General features: G+C 46.8%; 1 protein-coding gene across 4 annotated transcripts in view; it reads right to left on the bottom strand.

Moving 5' to 3' along the window:
• The window catches only part of bag6 (BCL2 associated athanogene 6), a 31,325-nt gene continuing 9,653 nt past the window's right edge, over positions 1–21,672 (bottom strand). For 2 of the 4 annotated variants that reach the window (XM_015976617.3, XM_015976618.3), the window contains exons 4-25: positions 20,976–21,187; positions 19,694–19,756; positions 19,499–19,621; positions 18,804–19,000; positions 17,657–17,789; positions 16,545–16,745; positions 16,242–16,464; positions 15,912–15,962; positions 13,184–13,518; positions 13,036–13,108; positions 12,613–12,953; positions 11,804–12,077; positions 11,557–11,726; positions 11,392–11,445; positions 11,073–11,181; positions 10,878–11,002; positions 4,785–4,919; positions 4,526–4,582; positions 4,187–4,411; positions 2,688–2,795; positions 2,438–2,584; positions 1–887 (exon numbers count right to left, since the gene is read on the bottom strand). In XM_015976617.3, the coding sequence (XP_015832103.1) occupies positions 792–887; positions 2,438–2,584; positions 2,688–2,795; positions 4,187–4,411; positions 4,526–4,582; positions 4,785–4,919; positions 10,878–11,002; positions 11,073–11,181; positions 11,392–11,445; positions 11,557–11,726; positions 11,804–12,077; positions 12,613–12,953; positions 13,036–13,108; positions 13,184–13,518; positions 15,912–15,962; positions 16,242–16,464; positions 16,545–16,745; positions 17,657–17,789; positions 18,804–19,000; positions 19,499–19,621; positions 19,694–19,756; positions 20,976–21,187 (3,452 nt within the window). In that variant the 3' untranslated portion in view covers positions 1–791. The remainder of the gene's footprint in view (positions 888–2,437; positions 2,585–2,687; positions 2,796–4,186; positions 4,412–4,525; positions 4,583–4,784; positions 4,920–10,877; positions 11,003–11,072; positions 11,182–11,391; positions 11,446–11,556; positions 11,727–11,803; positions 12,078–12,612; positions 12,954–13,035; positions 13,109–13,183; positions 13,519–15,911; positions 15,963–16,241; positions 16,465–16,544; positions 16,746–17,656; positions 17,790–18,803; positions 19,001–19,498; positions 19,622–19,693; positions 19,757–20,975; positions 21,188–21,672) is intronic. The other 2 variants (XM_015976619.3, XM_070550980.1) reach the window with 2 other exon arrangements.

Genomic DNA, 21,672 nt, shown 5'->3' with positions numbered 1-21,672 from the left:
TCTGGTGATTAGAGCTCTTTAATTAGGACCGTTTAGGGTTCTTTCTGTAAGAGTTGGACCACAAAGCAATAAATAAAAACAAGAAACTGTGTGTTAGCGGTGCAGAAGCAGCAGATCTCTGATGATTATTGTTTCTGTTAACTGAGGAGCATCGGTCATTAAAACAAACTTCCCGTTAACTACATTCTCTAGTCGACGTGTTCAGACCCAAAACCGGACTCAGGTTGTTTTGAAGCATCGATGTTAAACTCCTGTGAACAAAAACAGGAAGATTATTTTATTTATTAGCAGAATTTGGGCTGGAGAGTTTTATTAAAGCTGTTGTGAACTCTGATTAAAAACTCAATTTAGATTATTTTAAGTTAAAAAAAAATCCCTGTTTAGGTGTGCGTATGCATCACCGCCACTAGGTGGCACTAGCAATCCCACAGAACCATCATGATGCGTTTATTTTGATCAGTAATAATCAGTATGGAGACCATTTCAGGAGCAGAACATAAATTAACTCCGACCTGGACGCGCAGCTGGAGCTTTTCAGCCAACGCAGAACCACTCTGGTTCTGTTTGGAGACCCAACAGCTGACTCGGCTTATGCTGCCTGTTACAGCAATACGAGTTCTAAACCAAAGGTCTGTTTGTGTAAAAATCCTCCAGAGAGGTTCTCTGTTGGCTGAAAACAGCAGCATCAGACAGAAGGTTCAAGCTTCAGCTGCTCTCTCCTTCTATAATAAAGATCCAAAGAATGTAGCTGACGGAGAAAAACAGGTTTAATGTTCAGGGATCAGTCGGGATCAGGGGTCGGAGGAGAAGGCTCTGTGGGCGTTGGGAAACTTCTGAGGACTGAAGTCAGGATCCTCCCTCAGTCGCTTCTTCACATCAGCTTTGACCTGCAAGGAGGAGGAGGAGGAACAAAAAACGATGTAATTAATTCTATACATGTCTCTAAATCTAGAGTTCAGATTTTTAAACCGTTTATAGTATTTTTTGTCTGCAATAATTTCTGGTCAGGTTAACCCGGGGGTCGGCAACCCGCGGCATCTGATGCGGCTCTCTGTGCTTGTAAAATAATGAATGGATATTTAAATAAAAAGCTTTATATTTTACTGCATTAATTTTACACCTGTAAGCTAATTCTAAATGTAAAGATTGTCTGCGTAAACCTGAACAGTTCCAACCCGGTCTTGCTGTGAGATCGGGTTGATGGGTCACGCTTGTGCGTAATCATATAGGCACTTTCTGAGCTGAAGAGGATGTGAGATTCTGGGATTCTCCTCAGACGGCTCCTGGATGTGTCGCCACATTGGAGACAGGAACAAGCGCTATTCAGCCAAAGTTTCATAATCAGGGAACATTTTCTGTGACAAGTCTCTCTGAGAGACCGGGTTTGGAAAACGCTCGCTTCAGTCGGAGGAATCTTCCCGCATGCGCTCTGGTTCTGCGATGCACTCCAAGCCCCTCTCCACATCTTGCTGTCTGAGGGTAGGCCCCGCCCACAACGCCGCAGCTGCTGTGGCTCCCAGTGTTTTCTTTACTGTGGGAAACGGGTAATAATGGCTCTTTGATGGGAACAGGTTGCCGACCCCTGGGTTAACCCATCGGTAGGGTTTGACTCCGCCCCTGCTGGTAGAAACTAAAACCTGCAGAACAACATAAACTTTTATTTGAGCCCCGTAACCAGGTAACAGCAGCTGCATCAGCCGTTAACACAAGGTAAAAATTCTAAATCTAAACCTGATGGGAAACAAAAGCAACACAATCCTATGGTTTGTGTTGCTAATACAAAATAAACTCTTCATAGTGTTGATTAGACATCACCTTTAAACAAAAGGTTAAAACGTCAGCTAAGCTACACAAAAACACCACTGATTAACAGCCTTTAGACCAAATCTACAAAGTACTCATCTTTAATTTTTTACTGAATAAATTATTATTATTATATTTGATTTAAAAAGCGCCTTTATGACACCCATGGACACTTTACAACAATGAAGATAAAATAGAACAAAATAAACACGTAGGACAGAAAAATATAAAAACACTAACATGTTAAAAATAAAAAAAAAAACTATGAAATTAATATCAAGTGGGTTTTGAGTTTTGATTTAAAAAGTGGGAGAATGAGAGGTGCGAAGGTCAGGGGAAGGGAATTCCAGAGGCGGGGAGCAGAGTGGCTGAATGCTCTACTCCCCAATAATGAAAACTCTAAAATTAATTAGAGTTACAACCTGAGATGGATCCAGATTTTGTTTAAATAAGTGTAACAAGCAAAAGCCCGTCGTGACCCGGCGCCACATTAATGAACCCAAACACTGAAACCAGATATTCACTGAGGTTCTGATTAAATATTCATAAACGCTGCATCTCGAGTCTCTTGGGACCTTCTTGTGGTTTAAACCCCGTGATGAAGATGAACCCACTGAAAGGACGAAGGTCTCACCTGCTCCGAGTAGGCTTCCTTCACCTCCTCGGTCTCCAGATCTCCCTGCAGCTGCTCGACCGACGTGATCGGCCTTACCCCGGCGGTCCTGGCTGCCTGGCTCACCGCGTCAGAGAGAGAGAGGAGGCTGCCGCTGCCCTGCCCCGTCTGAACACACACACACATACGCACACACACACACACACACGTTCAACACTTGAAAACACAACTGTGCTGTGACATCACAACAAGCCCGAGCTGCTCTGAGTACCTTCCTGCGTTTAGCCGGCATGCCGTGGAGATAGGCGTCAGAGAGCGGGGGCTGAGCCTTCATCTTCCTCTGCGTCATCATGTCACACCTGATGATGGGAACCCACTCCTGCATAACAGGAAGAGACACTAATCAGCTGTTTCAGTGACTTTATGCAGAAGAAAGACAAAAAACGTTGATTCAGAAGGTTAAAGCAGTGGTCCGCAAATGGCGGCCCGCGGGCCCTCTCTTTGTGGCCCCCAAACCCCGCGCGCACCCCCCACCCCCATCCCAGACGGCCACGGCCGACCGGAAGGTGTAGGATAGATAGAGCTGAGGAAAATAATCAAATAATCAATGCATGAGATGCGGGCTAAACGGTTTAGCATCATAGAAGAGTACCATAATCAGTTATAGTGGAATGTAGTTTTGTTATTTTAACGGCGGCAGCGCAGCATCCACATCTGTCAGAGCGGTGTTCTCCACATTTACCGGGTAGGAAACTTTGATTTTCCTTTATGTGGTACTGCAGGGCTGAGCGCTGGAGTTGAAATTTGAGACTGAACCCGAATCGAATCAGCCCAACCCGTTCTAATTATGTTAATTGAGCGGGTTGTCGCGCGGCGCGCTCCACTCGCTCGATCAGCGACTGAGAGAGAGAAAGCAGGAGACTGTCTGCTCACACAGGAGAGAGGATCGGAGGACGCTCCTCCAAACACACGTTATTATTTTCATAATATCTATTGTTTCTCCTGGAAGCACTCAGTCAGACCGAGTGCTGTGATGTCTGGAGATCCGGTCTTGGGGAGGGGGCGGGGTGAGTGACGGCGGCTGTAGCGTAATCATCTGTCTCTTTTATTTAGGGACACGGAGAAGTTAAAAGGAGAGAGAAATAGAAGATAGAAGTTCTTGATCCACTTTATTCTTTTGTTTCATGAAGATAAACTGATGTTAAATTCAGCTTAGAGAGAAACTGGGAGGAAGCTTTGGTTCATTTTAAGTTACAGGAGGTCTTGTCTCCTATCTGCTCCTCCAGAGACAGCATGGACATGAGGGCTACATGGTGAGGGTCCCACAGGACAGGTTGGTGCAGTCACACAGCCGAGCTGGAGGGGGACAGGTGTTGTCCTGCTTTATATTGCAAGCTTGTGTGTTATGTGGGTTATGTGTTGTCTAGGTCTTTTTTGTGTGTGGCCCTCAGACCATTATAATTGAGGTCCCCTGGTTAAAGGATAAAATCACTAAGTTTGTTTTTATCCTGAAATAAAAATCTCCACAGTAAAAACTCTTGATTCTACAAGATGCAACTTTGTATTTATGTTTTTAAAATAAAATATTAAAAGTATTTTTTTGTTTTTTCTTTCATAAGAAGAAAAAAAGCTTCTGTCAAACGTTTATTGCAAAAGCTTTAATGAGGATGAATAAAAACGTTCTTTATCTGGTTAATGAGCTACACATGACTTGTGTATCAGGTCCTGTGTGTGTGTGTGTGTGTGTGGGGGGGGGGGGGGTTGCCTTACAGGAGGTACCACGGCAGCCCAGGTTTCAGACTCTCCTTCAGAATCCTCGTTGCCTCCCTCTGCTCCCGCCGCTGCCATGTCTCCACCTAACGGCGCGGCTCCACCCGAGGCTCCCAGGTCTGTGGGTAACGCCCTCATCTCACGTGACGACGACGCCATGTCGCGGGACACAGACATGGCTTCCTCTGCTGTGGTGGCTGCAGCAGGTGAGAGGGTGTCCCCAATCTGTGGGGGACAAAAACATGAAGGAGGAGATGGAAATGTTGATTTGTTTAAACAAACACACACAAACTCGCTCGCTCACACACCCACTGACACACACACACACTCTGAGCTTACCGTTTCGCTTTGAGCCCGCTCAGCTCCCTGTGTGCTACTCCCAGAAGTCGGATCCATCTGAGGACAAACACCATGTAATATTTATCAGCAGCAGTAAGGTGATGCCAAGCAGCCATCAGACAGGAGGGACAGAGCATGTTACAGCTGCTGCTGCTGCTGCGTCTAACAATAAATAAATAATCTGCAGTGTTAAAATCCTCTCAGGTTGGTTTGGCTTCAGCTTTTATTCTGAAAGGAACAAACAGTAACATCCGGTCACCTGTGTGTAAACGATGTAGCTCTGGATCTGCTCCAGAGACACGGGGATGTGCTCCAGGATGACCTGCAGCCTCATGGTCATCATACTGGTCATCCAGTTCACCAGACTGGGGCTGATGTCACTCGACATCCTCCGCTGGAAGAACAAAGGTCAGACTTATCTCCCAGTTACAGCGCTGGATCAGCTGGTGGGAACATGTCAGCGCCCTGCTCTAGACGTCAACACTTCTAAACACAATCACAACTTTTATGGTCATAAAGCACAAGTGAATTTAGAGACACTTAAAGACATTTAAACACTTCTTTGTGAATTTGAGCAAAATTCCACATTTAATCACCAAAAAATGTTTTATTTAACAAGGTGGGTTTTATTCATGTTTTCATTTTTTAAAGGTGTGGTTTACTCATTTATTCAATCCATTTGCAGTGTTCTCTAGTGTACATCAATGCCTTATGAGACATTAAAAAAGCTATGCTGCTCCTGCTCTGCGATGCAGAGGTCTGCTGGTGCAGGGGTGGGCTGAAAACGGCTGGATTACTCATTATTATTAACGATATGCACTAGGGCTGCAACAAACGATTATTTGGATCATCAGTTAATCGGATGGGGTCTCGATTAATCAAATGAAACGGGAAAATCAAATCAAACTTTATTAACTCATTCACTGCCAATGATAACTAAAGTCATCATTTGCATGTTTTTGCTGTGTGGGCGTCGGAACGAGCCCCCCACACAGTGAGAACAAACATCCCAGCTCTAAAGCTGATCTTCATCCGCATACGTCACACGTCATGTGATCAGGAAGCAGAAAATCCATGTGTTAGATCGTTTGGGGCTGCTGCTGTAAAATAAGTGAGACACAAATCGGAAAAGCTTCTGCCGATCACAATTCGATAATGGATTATGAAAGAACGGATAACGCTGGAAATGTGCGGATTCTTCCTGATGTAAGAGGTGAGCCTCCTCTTTGTTTTGGTAGTTTTGGCGTCGACATAATCCTAGCGTGCAACGTTCTGTGACTCTTACAAAAACAGGAAAAACACTAAACGCAGGCGAAGGGCTTTACCGATCAGGAAACGGCTGGCAGTGAATGAGTTAAGTGCTTTTCATACAAAAAATGTAACTAAGTGCTTTACAGATTAAAAAGACTCCACATATCCCACAAATGTCATTAACTAAATTACTTAATTTAAACTGCTAGGGATTTTTTTCTCTCCTTCCTTTACTTTAACAACAGCACATGATTAGAAAACAGTTCAATAGAGTGCAAAACAACATGCTATCATCTAAATATATCCATAATTAAACAATGATCAGTAAAACTATGTATTTCATTTACATGTTCAGTACTAAGCTACTGGAAATGCCAATAACATTTCATTTCTACTGCTTAAAATGTAATGGAGACATATCCATTATGCACGGTTTGGCAACAATTCAGTTTAAATTATGTTCAGATAGACGTGTTTATGAATTACATGCTACAGTGGCTTGCCATAATCCTGCTGCAGTGTTTAGCAGAGCAGACTCGACCCCGACAGCAGCGGTTCTGCTCCATAGCGCTGCAGACAGCTAAGAATAAACAGGATGATGGGGACTTTTCTTCCGCTTGAAGAGTTTAGATGTTAATAATAATAATAATAATAATAAAATACATTTTATTTATAATGCGCTTTACATTAGAGGTAATCTCAAAGTGCTACAGAGTATAGGGGACAGGTATAAGGTACACAGCTAGTTAAAAACAGTTAAAATTTCAGAATGCTACCAAGTAAAAACAGTCCCCAGAAATAGATAAAACTAGGGCTGCACAATATATCGAAAAATTATCGTCATCGCGATAACAGTGATATGATCGTATTTGCGTCTCCTCATCTAGGCCCGGGCAGCCGAGTTCTGGATGTGCTGGAGCTTTTCTATGCTCTTGCCGGGGGCCCCAACGAGGAGGACATTGCAATAGTCCAACTTGGAGGAGATAAATGCATGGACCAACTTCTCTGCATCTGGCTTGGAAAGAGTGGGGTGGAGTTTCGCAATATTTTTGAGGTGAAGAAAAGAGACCTTGCAGAGGTGGCGGATGTGGGTGTTAAATGTAAGATGTTCTTCGTTTCATGGCCATCATGTTTTTTCAGAACCCCACTTGATCGTGAGCCTGCTACCCGCTAGCATTAGCTAATCTGCCTGTAGTTTCGCTTTTGATCCCAAACCGTTTCTGCCTTTGTGTCTTTGCTAGTTTCTGTTTTCCTCCACACCACTTAGATTAGCACATGGTGCGTCGGTAATCAACTTCATCAATTTTAGCGATTCGTTGTTGCAGCCCTAATATGCACACACCTCGCTTCTGATTGGCTAACCATGATATATTGCAAAGTCACTGTCACTATCACCAAGACATAATCTGCTCTCTCTCCTCACTGCAAAATAATTTTTTTAAAAGCATTCCTGTGGGCAGGCGCGAGCCAAGATGGGCAAGGCCATGAATGCAAATTCACAGTGTGACATCACAGAGTGAGGATTTTCAAATCCTGAGTTTTACTGTCTATTATCTATCAGAAACTAATGCAGGAGTTAAGTGTAGAGCACTATTTTCATGTTCAGCCTGTATGAAAAACTCAAGAGTGTCTTCGTCTTCGTCCGCTTATCCGGGTCCGGGTCGCGGGGGCAGCATCCCAACTAGGGAGCTCCAGGCCATCCTCTCCCCGGCCTTGTCCACCAGCTCCTCCGGCAGGACCCCAAGGCGTTCCCGGACCAGATTGGAGATGTAACCTCTCCAACGTGTCCTGGGTCGACCCGGGGGCCTTCTGCCGGCAGGACATGCCTGAAACACCTCCCCGGGAAGGCGTCCAGGAGGCATCCTGACCAGATGCCCAAACCACCTCAACTGGCTCCTTTCGATCCGGAGGAGCAGCGGTTCTACTCCGAGTCCCTCCCGAATGTCCGAGCTCCTCACCCCATCTCTAAGGCTGAGCCCGGCCACCCTACGGAGGAAACTCATTTCGGCCGCTTGTATCCGCGATCTCGTTCTTTCGGTCATTACCCAAAGCTCATGACCATAGGTGAGGATTGGGACGTAGATCGACCGGTAAATCGAGAGCCTGGCTTTCTGGCTCAGCTCCCTCTTCACCACGACAGATCGGCTCGGCGTCCGCATCACTGCAGACGCCGAACCAATCCGCCTGTCGATCTCCCGATCCCTCCTACCCTCACTCGTGAACAAGACCCCGAGATACTTAAACTCCTCCACTTGAGGTAGGACCTCTCCCCCGACCCGGAGGTGGCAAGCCACCCTTTTCCGGTCGAGAACCATGGTCTCAGATTTGGAGGTGCTGATCCTCATCCCAGCCGCTTCACATTCGGCCGCGAACCTACCCAGCAAGAGCTGAAGGTCAGAGCTGGATGAAGCTAGGAGGACCACATCATCCGCAAAAAGCAGAGACGAGATTCTCCTGCCACCAAACTCGACACACTCCACACCACGGCTGCGTCTAGAAATTCTGTCCATAAAAGTGATGAACAGAACCGGTGACAAAGGGCAGCCCTGGCGGAGTCCAACCCTCACTGGGAACAGGTCCGACTTACTACCGGCTATGCGGACCAAACTCACGCTCCTCTGGTAAAGGGACTGAATGGCCCTTAACAGAAAGCCACCCACCCCATACTCCTGGAGCGTCCCCCACAGGGTGCCCCTGGGGGCACGGTCATAAGCCTTCTCCAAATCCACAGAGCACATGTGGATTGGTTGGGCAAACTCCCATGCCCCCTCCATCACCCTTGCAAGGGTATAGAGCTGGTCCACAGTTCCACGGCCAGGACGAAAACCACATTGCTCCTCCTCTATCTGAGATTCAACTATCGATCGGACCCTCCTCTCCAGTACCTTGGAGTAGACCTTTCCAGGGAGGCTGAGGAGTGTGATCCCCCTATAGTTGGAACACACCCTCAGGTCACCCTTCTTAAAGATGGGGACCACCACCCCGGTCTGCCACTCCCTAGGAACTGCCCCCGATGACCACGCAATGTTGTAGAGACGTGTCAACCATGACAGCCCTACAACATCCATAGCCTTGAGATACCCAGGACGAACCTCATCCGCCCCCGGGGCTCCGCCGCTGTGTAGTTGTTTGACTACCTCAGCAACTTCTGCCCCCGAGATCGGACAGTCCATCCCCAGGCCTCCCAGCTCTGGTTCCTCCTCGGAATGCGCATTGGTGGGATTGAGGAGCTCCTCAAAGTATTCCTTCCACCGTCCGACTATAGCCTCAGTTGACGTCAGCAGCTCCCCATCCCCACTGTAAACAGTGTGAGCGAGTTGCTGCCTTCCTCTCCTGAGGCGCCGGACAGTTTGCCAGAACCTCTTTGGAGCCGATCGATAGTCTTTCTCCATGGACTCCTCCTTGAACCGTCACCTTATCGTGGTGGAGGAGTTTGAGTGCCCTAATGATCCTAGGAGCTATGTTGTCTGGGGCACTTAGTGCCCCTGGTAGGGTCTCCCATGACAAATTGGTCTTAGGTGAAGGGTGAGACAAAGAACGGTTCGAAGGATCTTTCATGGCGGTTAAAACGAAGAGTCGGAGTACCCGGCCCGGAGGGTTACCGGGGTCCCACCCTGGAGCCAGGCTTGGGGTTGGGGCCCGTGAGCGAGCGCCTGGTGGCCGGGCTTTCGCCCATGGGGCCCGGCCGGGCCCAGCCCGAACCGGATACATGGGCTCGTCCAACTGTGGACCCACCACCCGCAGGAGGAACATGAAGGGTCCGGTGCAATGCGAATCGGGTGGCAGACCAAGGCGGGAGCCTTGGCGGTTCAATCCCCGGACAAGAAAACTAGTTTTTGGGACATGGAACGTCACCTCGCTGGCGGGGAAGGAGCCGGAGCTTGTGGCAGAGGTTGAGCGGTACCGGCTAGATATAGTCGGACTCACCTCGACACATTGCATTGGCTCTGGAACCCGAGACCTGGAGAGGGGTTGGACACTCTACTTTGCTGGAGTTGCTCCGGGTGAGAGGCGGAGGGCTGGGGTTGGCTGTTTGTTAGCCCCGAGACTCTCTGCCTGTGTGTTGGGGTTTACCCCGGGGGACAAGAGGGTAGCTTCCTTGCGCCTTCGGGTCGGGGAACGGGTCCTGACTGTTGTTTGTGCTTATGGGCCAAATATCAGTTCAGAGTACCCACCCTTTTTGGAGTCCCTGGGACGAGTGCTAGATAGTGCTCCATCAGGGGACTCCATTGTCCTGCTGGGGGACTTCAATGCTCACGTGGGCAATGACAGCTTGACCTGGAGGGGTGTGATTGGGAGGAACGGCCCACCTAATCAGAACTCGAGCGGCGTTTTGTTATTGGACTTCTGTGCAAGCCGCAGTTTGGCCATAACACCATGTTCGAACATAAGGATGCCCACCGGTACACTTGGTACCAGGGCAGCCTAGGTCACAGGTCGATGATAGATTTTGTAGTCGTATCATCTGACCTGCGGCCGTATGTTTTGGACACCCGAGTGAAGAGAGGGGCGGAGCTGTCAACTGATCACCACCTGGTGGTGAGTTGGATCAGATGGCAAGGGAACATGCCGCGTAGACCTGGCAGACCCAAACGCATAGTGAGGGTCTGCTGGGAACGCCTGGCAGAAGAACCTGTCAAGACGGTCTTCAACTCCCACCTCCGGCAGAGCTTTGACCACGTCCCGAGAGCAGTGGGGGACATTGAGTCCGAGTGGGCCTTGTTCCACTCTGCGATTGTCGAGGCGGCTGTTGCTAGCTGTGGTCGTAAGGTGGCCGGTGCCAGTCGTGGTGGCAACCCCCGTACCCGCTGGTGGACACCAGAGGTTCGGGGAGCCGTCAGGCTGAAGAAGGAGGCCTACAGGGCGTGGCTGGTCTGTGGGTCTCCGGAGGCAGCAGACAAGTACCGGATAGCCAAGCGTGGTGCAGCAGTGGCAGTTGCCGAGGCAAAATCTCGGGCGTGGGAGGAATTTGGTGAGGCCATGGGGAAAAACTCGAGTGACCAATTATAATCAAAAATGATAAAAATGGTTTTCAGTGAACCACACCTTTAAGGAAAACTAACAGTTCTAGTAAATACAATAAATCTCGACTCAAACTCACGATTCTGTGGTTGATGACGGCCGTTAGAGCTCGCTGGTCTCCTCTAAGGCAGTGCATGTTGAGGGCGAGACACTCAAACAGAGCCTGGTTACACATCTGCAGGAGCCTGGGCCCAAACGTCTCGTCTAGATGTAAAACAGCAAACCTTTAGCTCAGCGCGTTTCCTGTGAGAAACTAAACGTCACCTGGGCCCACCTGTGCAGCGCAGGATGTGTGTGGCAATTTGAGTCAGCTGCTGTCTGAAAAAAGACATGTTGGTCTGTGTGACGTCGACGCCGTCCAACACAGTGACTGAGGACTCTCTCTGCAGGAGACAAGGAGACAGAACCTCCATCGTTAGCGTCTCACACACTTTGATTTATTACTGGTCAAGTTAAAATAAAGAGCTGAAGCCTTCTGCTGCAGGGACTTCAAACACAACAGATTTGCTTCACTGGTTGTTTCTGACCTTTGACCTTTTCTAGAACCCAGATCTTGGAACATTGAATCTGTGAAAAGCATCAGTGGAACTCACAAAGCTCTCTGTGATGTACTCCTCCAGCTCGTTGACGAGCGTGTCGGCAGCAGCCTGCAGAGGAAAAACATTTAAACATCAAACCTGATTTTTAAACCACAAAGTAATGAACTAATGTGAATTTAAAGTTAGTTAAAAGTAATCAGATTCCTGAGTCCTACTGACAGTGATGTTCTCATCGGTGGGCTCTCTGCCGTTGAGGTAGTTCTGGGTGAAGAACTGGGACAGCTGAGGCTGGATCCGGCTCAGGGGCTGGTGCTGGCCGTGAAGCAGCATCACCAGATCAGACATGGTGAAGGTCTGACACACCAGCATCAGCAGCTCTCCGAAGAACCCTGGGGAGGAGAAGGGAGGGGTAAAGAGTGACCCAGATGAATCTAGCAGCTGAAAGAGGAGGACAGGTGTGTTGTACCTGTTGGGTCTTCAGGGCTAATGAAGATGTTGGTGGCCTGAGAGAGCCTCTGCATGAACTGAGCGATGCTCTCCGTGTCGTTCTGAGCCTGACCCAGAGAACCCATCATAGTACTGAGGACACCGCGGACGATGCCCGTAAACAGCTCTGGGTTCAGGGACTCAGCGCCAGCGGTGGCTGCTGTAGGGGGGTTTCCTGCTGTGTTGGGTTCTGACCCAGGAGCTGGAGCGGTACCAGAGGGATGTGGGGGAGGGGAGAAAATGGGCTGGGAGGCCTAGAAAGAGAAGCAGATGAGTGACCTGAGCTGCAGTTTCTATGTTTGTTTAGGATTTTTTTTTTCACATTTAACTAAAGAAAAAAAAACATTTTATGTAAAAACACAAATTTTAAGACAAAGCAGGTGTGAGACGTTTTTCTAGTTTAAAACTGAGTGACCTCTAAAAGCTGCAGCAACACCAGGCTCTGGTTCTGGAGCAGCTCTGACCCGTTGATACTGATTCACTTTAATAACAGAACATTTTATTTTTACAAAGGGGATTACTCAGCAATGATGCATTCAAGGGCTAGGAACAAGTCTGAAATGTTGCATTCATGAGCCCCAAAAGCACTCTGATTTCTGATTTAACCGATCAGGATGACTTCTGGATGATTCCAATAACCAGATGGTTTTCCAGGAGTTAAAGAGCAGACATGTTTAGTTGCATTACTACAGCTCCTCAGTTTGTTTTTCAGGACAAAAATCTCAAAATTTAGAATCTGATCTGAGCAGCTTATTGAGTTTGTGTGAGCCCCGCCGCTTGTGCACCCACCTGCTGCATGAATTCAGTCATTCCCTGGAAGAAGGCTGGAACACCGGATGTGGTGACTGTGATTGAGGGGGCCCCTGTGGGGCCACCACCTGCCCCTCCAGCCATCCCTAGGAGGGAACCGAGGAGCTGACGGAGATCCGGTGCCAAGTCCTGAGGCTCGCCACTGGTGGTCCCTGCTTGGTTCTGAGTAGAAGCAGCACTGGCAGCAGGAGGAGGCGTTGGACCAGTGGCAGCAAACGTAAAGGAGGTAGAGGAGGAAGAGGTTTCAGAGGAGGAGGAAGAAGAGGATGAAGTGGTTGTAAAAGTGGACGTAGAGGAGTTGGACGTGACTGCTTGACCAGCTGATAGAAACATAATAAAGATGTATTATTGCTCTGGTGTGTTATTTAAAGATTCTAATCTAACTAAGGAGGAAGAGCGTACCCAGCTGTCCCGGCAGCAGGAGTTGTCCCACCAGTCCACTGATCATCTGGTTCAGAGCAGCAGGGTTGAAAGCCTGAGATGAAAAAGTTTATTTTAGTTGCTAAAGTCCACGAGAACCCCAAGACCAGCAGGTGAACGTCATTCCCACCTGTCCTGGCTGCTGGGCCGGCATGGCAGCCCTCACGTTGATGGTGGTTCCCCGAGGCCCGAAGGCTGGAGGGGGCATGTTGGAGCCAAAGGGGGGTCGGGTAAACACAACTCTGGCCAGGGGCTGCTGGGGGCCAGCATGGGAAGGTGGTGGGGGGGCAGTAGGGGTGGTGGTGGGTGTGTTTGGACCAGTGGTAGTAGCTGAGGAGGTGGGTGTGGTGTTGGGAGGGGTGGGCTGAGGAGGGACTGGCTGACCAGTGGGAGCTGTGGCAAAGGCGGTGGCGTACTGGCTGACTTGCTGCATCAGATTCCTCATAAAGTCAGGAGGGACGGCACCTAGAGGGGGAGGGGCAAAGGTTACTAAATGTTTCCCCTTTAAGCATCCATTTATTCTCAACATTAAAGAGAAAACACACATAAATACAGACTCAGCCTTTTGTTAATGTTTCTCAGAAAACAGCTAATCCAATTAATGGGGGCGGAGCTACAGATCACATTTGACAGGTTATGTGGATCACAGAGCTGAACGATTTTTGGACCAAAACTGCGATTTCAAAAAACGCGATCACGTGATCGTCAAAGCTGCGATTTTTTGTAGTGCTTCTGACTGACCCAAGATCTGTTGTGTGAACTATTTTAGACATCCGGGGTTTAACCGTGTAATGGTGGTGGCAGCAAGCACAGGGGGAGTACCAGTACCGGAGCCGAGACCAATTCTTCAGCTGACAGAACTGCACACTTCGGTTATTTCCCTGTTTTTTTCCCTTACATAGCTCAGCTACAGTAAATATTAAAGGCTGTGGCCGTATGTCTTTGAGCGACCTCGAGTTGAAGAAAATCATGAATCAAACTTAAATCGCAATTTCTCCTAGAAAAATCTCAATTCGATCTTTTCCTGAGATCGTTCAGTCCTGAGGATTATTATTACGGACACGTTTGTGATGTCACATCCAGGGTTTCCCCCAGAAAATAAGTTAAACATGGCGGATTCGGCTATTGGGGAGCAGCTCTGTCCCGCAGCGCTCCTCCGTGAGAGCGGGGGTTGCACATGTTCCACTGCTGTTTCTCACCAGTATCAGCTGATGGAGGGCTCTAGTTTTGTTGCGCCATTCGTGTCAGCGGACACGGTAGGGTCTGGGAGGGGGGCGGGGCATGACGCTTAGCCTGGCGGGCCGCCAGACTTATAAAGCACTGGGGGAAACCCTGCACATCATCGTCGGAACAAAGAACCTGTAAATGTTGGGGGGAAATTAGACTCGAATTGGGCGGGTTCAAATGGCGATGGAGCAAGGCAGGAACGACTGGTTTGGTCTGAACTCTGAACTTCTCTCTATTGGATGGATCATCCACCAACCACATCAATACTGTACCGGTCCATGTACCAGTTCGAGTTAATTTACAGAGTACAACTTACAAAGCATTCAGTCCCACTAGAGACCACTGCAAATGTATCGATTAAACAAGTGAACCGCACCTTTAAAACAAAGAGTTGAAGAGGTATTCAAGCTAATCTGAAGTGTATGATTAATATTGAGTTCACATTTTTCTGATCCTGCACATCACAGATAAGACTCGTGAGCAGCCTTTCTTCTTAGAAAATGTAACATCTTTGATGACTGATAAGTAGGGTTGGGCATCAAGCATCGATTGGAACCGGGACCGACTTTAAAAGTTTTTTTTTTTATTTTGATTCCTAGCATGCCGACCAGAAGAGGAATTTGCAGCCGATCTCCGTGAAAAATAAACCTGATCTGCAAATTGTGATCAAAACCTTTCAGAGCTGATCACACCAGCTGTCTGTGTGCAGCACCGAGCCCCCCTGACTTTAATGTTTAAAATCGGTTAGATTGTTACTGACAAGCAGCTTCATTTAGGTTTCAGTTTCTGTTCTGACTGAATGCTGCTGCAGCATGGAGGTGTAGTTGTCAGTCATCCTGGACATGATCATCCTGAGAGTTTTAGCTGAAAACAGCTGGACGTTTCTGGATATGTTGGAGACATTTAGCCTCTCATCCCAGAGGCTTCTTCCAGACTTTGGTTGTGGTCAGAAACAAACACACTGGTTGTGCTGCAAGTCTTTTTCTTTTTATCTCCAAAACATGTTTTTGTCTAAATGAAGGTGATGTTAGTGTTCATAGAATTAAAATTCATGTTGAAGTTAAGATTATTTCATTCAAGTAGAACCTGTGGTTGGCTAGCTCGTTTAAAACATGTAATGTCTTAAAAGAATCGGAATCAGGAATCAATAGGAACAGGAATCGAAACGAGGAATCGGAATCGTTCAAAATCAAACGATGCCCAACCCTACGATAAGCAAAAAGCCAACTCAGAGTGGACAAGTGTGTTGCAGCCAACTTCAAATCCCAAACTTTAACCTCTCCATCATTTTTGGTTTCATATCCTGTGGTTGTTTGCATGGATTTCGGCAATTATTTACAAATGTAAACATCTCCAGGTGAATGTAGCGCTTCCAGGCCATCCTGGACTCGAGTCCCGCAGGAAGTTCTAAATAGTCTGATTCAAACTAAAAAGTCACATTTTATGAACTAAACTGCTGAAAAATCCAGATCAGAGTTGCTTACTTGGACTAGCCGTTAGCTTATCAGTCCTCAAAGTGTTAAACTTTTTCTGTGACCAAAGGCCAGTCAGAAACAGGTAAGGCAGGATTTATTTAGAACTTTTATAAAGTAACAAGAATCTTGGATCCAGTTAGAGTGGGGACTCTTTACCTGGCTGTCCGGGCATTTGTGGAGTACCTGCAGCTGAGTTTCCACTTGGGCCTGCAAATAACAGAAATAAACAGAAAAACTAGTATCAAGTGCTTTGGAAAAGCTCTACACAAGTGCAAGTCATTTATAATTACAACCCAAACAATCTATGCAGTTTTTCTAACAATGTGCCTTTCCAACATCAGAGTCATGGCTGGTTTAACAAACATGGGAGAAAACTTCTCATTAGTCTGGTTAGATCCACGCTTCGTCTTTCAGCAACTCTTATGGATGAAGTCCTCTGAGACACAAACACAGGACTCAATCAGTGGCGGGGAGGGGACAACACACCGTCCGTGTTCATCTGCATCATGACCACCGGGACTGCCTGGTGGCTGATCCTGATGACCCGGGGGCCAGCCTGTCCCTGTCCAGCCTGCTGATTGGACGGGGTAGTCTGTGAGGGGGAGGTCTGTCCCTGACCTGCCTGCTCCGACTGGCTGGCTGGCTGGGTGGGCGGAGTTTGTCCCTCAGTGCTGTTACCTGCAACAGTCACTGTGGCACCCAAGTTCATCTGTGGGTGACAGAAGCTCATTCAGTGTGGCGCAACCAGAGACACAACACCAATCAGCTGAACACCCCAACACCTCGTACTTGCACTGGGATGTGATGGTGCACGGCTCCAGGGAGGGTGACGGGGCTGGTGTAGTGAGAAAATGGCCGCATCACATGAAGGTGACGAGGGACTGGAGTCATGAGGTTCAGCCGCAGGTCACTCAGGGCAACCAGGGCGTTGCCAAGGAGACGAAAACACTCACAAATCTGGAAGAGTGTTCTTTGGTCTTCCTCTCTTTCCTGTGTGAAAAAAAAAAATCTGCTTTTAGTTCATGTTAGATGTTTAAAACCCTTTAGAACAAGAACCAAAAGCGATTTCACCTCAGGATAAGTAAAACAGAGCTAACCACATTCATAACAAAAACTACATATGCATCTAAGGTTGCATTATTTCGTCTTTTAAAACAAAGCTAAAATCACCAACAAGCTGGTTGACTAATTATTAAAGGTAGATGTTCAAGATTCAAGATGATTTTTGTTGTCATTGCACACGTCAACGACACTGACTTTGTGCTCATTAACTCATTCCCTGCCAGCCGTTTCCTGATTGCCAGCGGTTTTCGCCGTCACAGAACGTTACGCGCTACGATGATGTCAACGCCAAAACTACCACAACAAAGAGTAAACTCACCTCTTACATCAAGAAGAATCCACAAGTTTCCAGCGTTATCCGTTCTTTCATAATCCGTTGTCGAATTGTGATCGGCAGAAGCTTTTCCGGTTCGCGCCTCACTTATTTTACAGCAACGGTCCAAAACGATCTCCTAACACATGGGTTTTCTGCTTACTGATCACGTGACGTGTAACGTACGTGGATGAAGATCGACTTTAGAGCTGGGATGTTTGTTCACGCGGTGCGGGGGCTCGTTCGGACGCCCACACAGTAAAAAAATGCAAACGACGAATTTAGTCGTCAATGGCAGTGAATGAGTTAAAGACAGCTCATGTAAGGAGGTAGTAAAATATAAGCTACATAAAATAACAAGGCTAAAATAGAAGTCATGCCCACACAATCACACACACACACTGAGCCAGTTTAAGGAGCAAAATAATTTGAAGTATGTGCTGCTGATTCAGAAGTGTACGGATCTAAAAGCAGCTCTTCTGGTCATTCAGATGTATTTATGGTGGCGGGAGAGTTTGGACCCTACCGTGTTGTTGTTGTACTCTGCCGTGGTGGCCGTCTCCAGAATAGTGTGACCCCTCTGGATAAAAGGCTGCAGCCTCTCTTCAACTCGCCGCAGTTCAGACAGCATCTCTGCCAGTTCAGCTGGACTGGGATGACTGGAGGAGGACAAGAAAACAAACTGGTCAGAGTGACGGAAACCCATTACACGTTAAAAACAACCGCACCAGTTCAGATGAGGCTGTTTGACACATTTATAGAATTACCGAAGACTGGTCGTGTGAACTATAACTAATTCCCTCGAACAACAAACAAAACGCACCGCTGTAATGATTCTAACCTTGTAGCATTTATGGAGAACACCTGAATGATGCTCCACCTATTACCTGTTTCACACTGGAGGCATCAGCGGCGTGGAACGTTTTACTCCCAGTTCAATGTGGTCCATTACACACCGGGAGTGTGTAAGCTGTGGAACGGCTTTCTCGCTGTGCTCCTCTCTGGACTCGCAAGACCACAAAATCCCTCGAGACTTCAAGGTTGGTTTGTTTACGCGATTTACGATAAAACCAAATAGAAGAAAATAGCATTTGATGTCGTATGATGTTGTTCCTCTCCACTGCAGGGATTAAAGCCATGAAAAACACACCGCTGCACTTCTGGAACGATGCCGGGAGTAAATAAGCCATTGGGTCACACGTAAGCTTCATATATAAGAAAATGCATCACTGGAGTACTTTTATTTTGACATTTACCGAGGATTTTACACTGAAACTGTGTGTAATTTCCTGTTAAGTCCTTTGTTAACTGCAGAAATTGACGTGTCCCAGAAGCGGCTCACAGCAAAAATAGAGTGCAGTCCTATCTTTAGCGGCACTGCGCTCCTGGGACGCACCTGAAAATTGCAACGATGCGACTGGAAACACTCCATAGACTATAATGGATTCTATTTGAAGCAGCGCTGTTACGAATCGTTGATGATTTCAGTGTGAATTAGGCTTTTTTCTGACCTCTGTGGTCTAGTTTAAAGAACTTTTGCAAAAGCAGCTCAGATTAAAGCAGGTTAAAGAAGCAAATGCAATCGGAACACATGGAAGACAACACTCAGGCCTAGAATAATCTGGAGTGGCTGAGTCTGAACCAATCTCAGACTGAATAAAAATTTGTCTCACTGGGGTCCGGGTTGTGGAGTTGGTCCCTCGGACTCAGCAGAAGAAGTGGAAGGAGGTGGGGGGGTTGTTGGTGGTGGGGAGGTGTCCATAGGCTGGGCTGATGGAGATGGAGTGGAAGTGGTGGATGAAGAAGAGGGAGGTGGCGGAGGGGCAGCAGCAGATGTTGTCTCAGTTTGGGAGGAGTCACTTGTCCGACCCTGGAAGGACAGTAGATGATTTGTATTTGTTTGTGTGTGTGTGTGCGTGTGTGTGTGTGTGTGTAAACAAGGTCACAGAGGGTTCTCCTTGGATCTTTTAATGATCGTGCTTTTATTTCCTGTCTGTTGTTGCAGATGTAAACAAATCAAGGAAATTTACCTGATTTAACTGGAAGATGAAATAAAACAATGCTTAAATGTTTCTGTTATTTTCAGCTCTGAGATGCAGATCTGCAGCTGAGTGGAGAAAAGACAAATGTATTTATGTAGGAAAACCTATGAAAACAGGAAATTCCAGTGAAAATGTCTGTAAAGACTCTGGATTTAACTGGATTAAATGTCATTTAATTTAATTATACTTTTACATTTGTGGAAAACACTTGAGTTTTGTCATGAATTGGCTCTGAATACATTGTGTGTGTGTGTGTGTGTGTGTGTGTGTGTGTGTGTGTGAGCGTCCCTCTGCAGCACGACCGACGCCAAAGGCTGGGATCTCACCTCCATTCTGTTGATGACATTATTAACATCTCGCAGCAGGTTTTCTGCCAACACCAGCCTCAGCCTGGGCTCGCTCTGGATGGGCTGGTCCATGTCGATGTGGACGTTGACCGACCCGTTGGTCTGAAACAAGAACAGCATCGGTTAAAACCTCATCAGGTGTGGTTGAGTAGAGCCACAGGAATGGAGCCTCACCCCGGAGCTGGTGGTGACTCTGGCATTCTCTCCCATTCCAGACACCATCTGCTGGACTGTCATCTACATCAGAACAGAATCACACAGTTTATCCCACATCTACTGACCCACCAACAAAACAAATGCTAGAACGCTCATTTAAAAAACCTGCCACAATCTTCACGGCCCTGGCAGCTTTGCAGTATTTATGATAGTATTTAGATAGTAATTAGCAAGGTATAGGGCTGGGCGATACATCGAAAATTTATCATTATCGAAATTTCTGACTATTATCGAGATCATTTTTCCCACGTCAATAAATTTGATAATAAAAAAATGAAAAGATGTGTGTAGGTTGGCAACATTCATGTCCCTTCAAGAAGCTGTACCACCTTGAGTCACTAAAAAATGTGACTCAACATAATACTTGCGACAGCTCCATCTGGTGGACAACTTTTGTCTCTGCGCACACCTGTAGTTATTGTCCATTTATTGTTATCGAGGTGAAATCCTCAATATATCGTGATATTGATTTTAGGCCATATCGCCCAGCCCTTGCATGATGGTTAATCAGCCTCCACGTCTTCTCTTCCCACCTTCACACCTCTCAAAAAAACCCAACCCAACATGTAACTCAACACTCTAAAGTTTGGTTGAACAACCTAATTATTCAAAACTGATCGACTACAACCTGTACTCCAACTCTGGAAACTCCGCTGCCCACGCGTTTAGATGTTTGACGATTAATGCCATTATCGCCTGTTATTTGTTACTTTCCGGCACATAATCTGATAAATGCCCACTTCACACCGCAGTGGGAAACTTCTGTCTAGGTGAAAGTGCAGCTGGCCAATTTACCTGCAACACTCCTGGTTTGTCTCTGAATAAGCAGCCTGAAAATGTCCTTTTATAAATGTTAAACCCAACTTCTATCAAATATTCAGTAACTCCACCAAGACCATTTACACACAAACAGAAAATCTAACTCTACAAACTGAGATTAGGGTGAAAATATTAGACTTTTGAATTCCTAAAAGAAAATTTGAAAGTGTGAGGATTACATGCAAGAATGAAGGAAAGTAGATCGGAAAGAAAAATGGTTAATTTTAGACATAAAGGAATGAGAGGCTATGAAAATACAAAAACACAAACTTTAATCTTGATTAGTTTTTAATTTGTTAAAATAAAAAAAAGTTAATTCAATGGAAGATGAGTCTCGTTGAGGTGGTAGAGCTGATCAGATTCATGAGATGTTAGCCTGAAATGACCTTTAAAGGAGAGTAAAGCCCAGATGCAGACCAACCTGTATCTGCTGGGGATCCATGATGTTCACAGGCAGGTTGAATGTACCTAGCATAACGTAGCTGTTAGCATTGCGATCGTGTGGCACCTGTGACGTTCCCTGGGAGGATGAAGATGGCCCGCTGTCGGCTGAAGTGCCCCCTGACCCTGAGCCAGCCTGGGAGGGTGGAGGCGGGGCCCGCTCCACAAGATGGATCACCTTTCCGCCCACATCTGCAAAAACACCAGAACATTTTCAGTTTAAGTGTCTGGAAAAGCAGAACACCAGGGGAAATTAACCATTAAAGTATTGAAATCATAAAATTGTTCATGGATTAAAACAGCAGCTAAATATCTCCAGTCAGCTGGTTTTTCACTAGTTGTTCACTGGACTCCAGCTTTAGGCGACAAGTCAGAGATGCACAATCAGCTAAAATGAGCTAATTAAACACAGAAAGGGTAGGTGTGACAGCTTTGCAAAGAGTTTTGATTACAGCCAAGACACAAGAATTTCAACTGAGCGTTTTGCTAAGGATTCCATGCAGTTTAGTAACAGTGAGTCTTAATTGTGTCCCCCATGTCAGGGCTGTCGCGGTTGAGGAATTCCTCCTGCGGTGATTCAGGGTGGCTTAATATTGCGGTGTGCGATATTATTGCAGCCCTTTTTTTTTTATTGCAGTACTATCTAAACATAATGTTTACACATTTAAAAAAGGTTA

The sequence above is a fragment of the Nothobranchius furzeri genome, chromosome 5, assembly GCF_043380555.1.
Source record: "Nothobranchius furzeri strain GRZ-AD chromosome 5, NfurGRZ-RIMD1, whole genome shotgun sequence".
In the NCBI taxonomy this organism is placed as follows: domain Eukaryota; kingdom Metazoa; phylum Chordata; class Actinopteri; order Cyprinodontiformes; family Nothobranchiidae; genus Nothobranchius; species Nothobranchius furzeri.
Note: the sequence above shows the minus strand (reverse complement) of the source record. Positions and strands in the feature narration are given on the sequence as shown.